Below are 3,056 nucleotides of genomic sequence, written 5' to 3' on the forward strand. Positions count from 1 at the left end.
TGATATTTTAAAAAAGAAATTTCCTGGCACTTCCTTGCACGAAACCCCTTAATGTCTGTCCTTTTGTGGCGGATATGACCTTTTGGTGGCTCCAAGCTAGCTGCAGGGGAACTAACAGTTCACAAGTATTCTGCAAATTAGAGCATCATTAACTGAAATACATCAAGTGCAAAAGTTTGATTGAACTTGAAATTCACTTTATAGCAAGAACCCTCAATGAATTGTTAGGCTGTTTAAATAGTTTCGCCTGCGATAAATTCTTTAATGGTTGTGAAAAAAATATTTTAATGTTTTGTATTACCAACTCAAAGCTTCTTGTCAATGGTGACTAGGAATTCGAAACGCTCATTAGAAAGTCTTCATCAGGAGCTGTGTGAGGCCTTTCCCACCAGTTTCTCTGCCACCTCTGTGCTCCTCCCTGGAGCAGGAAGGCCTGGGGGTTCCCTGCAGGGGAGGCCGAGGCTGAGCTCATTATAAGGATCAGCTGGTCTCTGCCTTGCCTGAGTCATCATCAGCACTCCACTGAGCCCTCTAGCAGACACGGTTCTGGAGTGGCACAGCTTCACTCAGGAGAGGGCTCTGGGTCGACCCCAGACGACAGTATTGTTTTGGTCATGCCTATGAAATGACTGCATGACTGGAAGGCGTAAGAAATTGCATCTCGGGTCCAAGGCCAAAACGACTGCCTCGTGCTGTGCTCGGCTTCCGAACTTTCGCGCGGCAGGCAGACGAGCCCCTCCGGGGCGGAACACTGGCCGGCCGCCCGGGGCTGTGCCACGACCACGGAAGGCGCCACCCCGCCCCGGCCTCCTCGCACAGCCAATCGCAGAATTCCTCCCCGCTCACGTAAGGCGCGTTGGCAGATTCGGGTGGGAACGCTGGGCGCGCGGGGTGTGCGGGGTGGGGGTCGAGGCGCGTCATCGCCCGCGAGGCCGAGTGGCGGAAGCCAAGGGGGCGGTCTCACGCCGGCCTGCTTTCCGGCGCGGCGTTCAGCTCTCGTCCGCGAGGCCCGGCGGCGGCAGCGGCGACGCGGGAGGAACGGCGGACCGGCGCCTGGTGAGACCCGCGCGCCCGCCGGGGACTCGGGGGAGGCGGGGTCGGGGAGCGCAGCCTCCGGGCCCGCACCCCGAGGCCTCAGCTCCCCGGCCAGAGGCTCCGCACTCGGCCGGAGCCTCGCTCTGTCTCCCGCGGGCCTGCACGCCAGGGCCGCTCTTTAGCTCCGCTGTGGGCTCAGCCTTTGGTCCGTGGAGCAGACCGGTTGAGTGCGGACCCCGGACGAATAACCGGGAGTGGGGTGCGGGGTGTTAGAGGGAGGCCAGCTGCACTCCATCCCACCGGCTGTCGTGAAAGATAGCGAGCATCCTGTCACGGAGGTGTGCAGGAGAGGGCGGAGAGCTCCGTGAAGGACAAGTGGCCCCGGGATGTAAAGGGTTGGACTGAAAGATCATCTTGAGGGTCTGCGCCCAATCCTGACTGTATTCTGAGTCTGGGCTTCCTTGGAAGCTTGATATGCGTTTATTTTCCCTCCAATCCGGAGCACACTTGTAAAAAAGCACGAAAAAGTATTTTTTTTGGAATTCTGATGGAGAAGAGGGGTGGGGTACAGCTTGGCATTTAGAGATAACTGGTTAACCCGACTATGGAAGCTCAGGAAGAAGTCACAACAGAGTATAGCTCAGGATAGAGTTCTGAATTTCAGACCCTCCTGATTCCTGTGTCATCCCGTCTGCACTGAGGGAAGAGAGTGATACATCATATGTTTCCTTCATTCCCATGGTGCCTGGCAGGACCAGGCATAAGGAAGGTTCTCACTCATGGGTGTTTATGAAATGAACACACACAGGCAAACACTGGATATGGGCACTATCTTGAATGCTGATTTGGTGTTTGGTTCTGGTAATTGTTAACTGTGATTTGGGGCAAGTAAATTGGTTTTCACTGTACCTCATTGTGCCCATTTGTGAAATGGGGCTAATAAGATAGGGCTGTGAGGATGAAGTGAGTTAATGCTTGTAAAGCTCTTAACACAGTGCTTGGCAGTTGTTTACTTTGATGGTTTCCTCTGCTCAGAGACTGCTTGAGCCAAGTGTTTGTCTTTCTCTAGTTGAGTGGGACAACAGTATTTATTTTTCTGGACAGGGTTACTCACCTTTTGTCAGTATTAATAATGGTCAGTCCTGAGTTGAGAGAATGCAGGTTTCTCAGAGATTGCCAGTGAGTTCAAGGTGAAGGTGTAATTTTCAGGTATTTTTCTGGTTTTAGTGGCTCTGGTTACTAACTGTTAGGGAATTGAGTGAAATGGATGTAAATATCCAATCCACCTGCTTTCTGAGCTTTAGGCTTTAAGGACTGTGGACAGTGCATCTTCAGTGTCCATTTAAAAGATTTCTTGTTTTTAATAAAATATTTCAAATATGCTGAAAAGGACAGAACAATAGACACTCTACCAGTCATCAAGATTGAAGACATTAACATGTTGCCATGTTAGTTTCAGACCTCTACTTATGTTTTTTTAAAAATGTTTACATAGACAACAAAAACCCTTTAGGCCCTCTTTTCCTTTCCCTTCCCTCCTCCTTCAGATGTAACTACTTTCCTGAGTTGCTGTGTAATTTTATTACAGATCAATAAACAACATACAGTTTTACATATTTTAAAAAATGGCCCTTTTTATCTAACTTTTTATCATTTTCTGTTTTCCTCTAATGTTATGTTTTTGAGGTTTATCAATATTGACACATTTAGACTTAGTCCATTTGTTTTCATAGCTGTCTAGGATTCCATTGTGTAAAGAAACTAGTTTTATCTTGTTTTACATTGCACTTTATGCAAATTAAATCCTCCTATTATAGTTTAAGTCCATTTTGTCAGATTTATTCATTCAATACTGGTCATGGAGACTTTGGTCACAGTTCTTAGTATAAAAATGGATCCTTTGGGGCTTCCCTGGTGGCGCAGTGGTTGAGAGTCCGCCTGCCGATGCAGGAGACACGGGTTCGTGCCCTGGTCCGGGAAGATCCCACATGCCGCGGAGCGGCTGGGCCCGTGAGCCATGG

General features: G+C 49.4%; 1 protein-coding gene across 3 annotated transcripts in view; it reads left to right on the forward strand.

Annotated features, from left to right (window-relative positions):
• Nucleotides 1-248: 248 nt before the first annotated feature.
• GNE (glucosamine (UDP-N-acetyl)-2-epimerase/N-acetylmannosamine kinase) overlaps nt 249-3,056 on the forward strand; it is a 39,862-nt gene continuing 37,054 nt past the window's right edge. The window contains exon 1 of one of the 3 annotated variants that reach the window (XM_024126220.3): nt 249-846. In XM_024126220.3, coding sequence (XP_023981988.1) covers nt 634-846 — 213 coding nt within the window. In that variant the 5' untranslated portion in view covers nt 249-633. Of the gene's footprint in view, nt 847-968; nt 1,057-3,056 lie in introns of those variants that run through there. The other 2 variants (XM_024126222.3, XM_024126223.3) reach the window with 2 other exon arrangements.

Source organism: Physeter macrocephalus, chromosome 9 (assembly GCF_002837175.3).
Source record: "Physeter macrocephalus isolate SW-GA chromosome 9, ASM283717v5, whole genome shotgun sequence".
Classification (NCBI taxonomy): Eukaryota; Metazoa; Chordata; class Mammalia; order Artiodactyla; family Physeteridae; genus Physeter; species Physeter macrocephalus.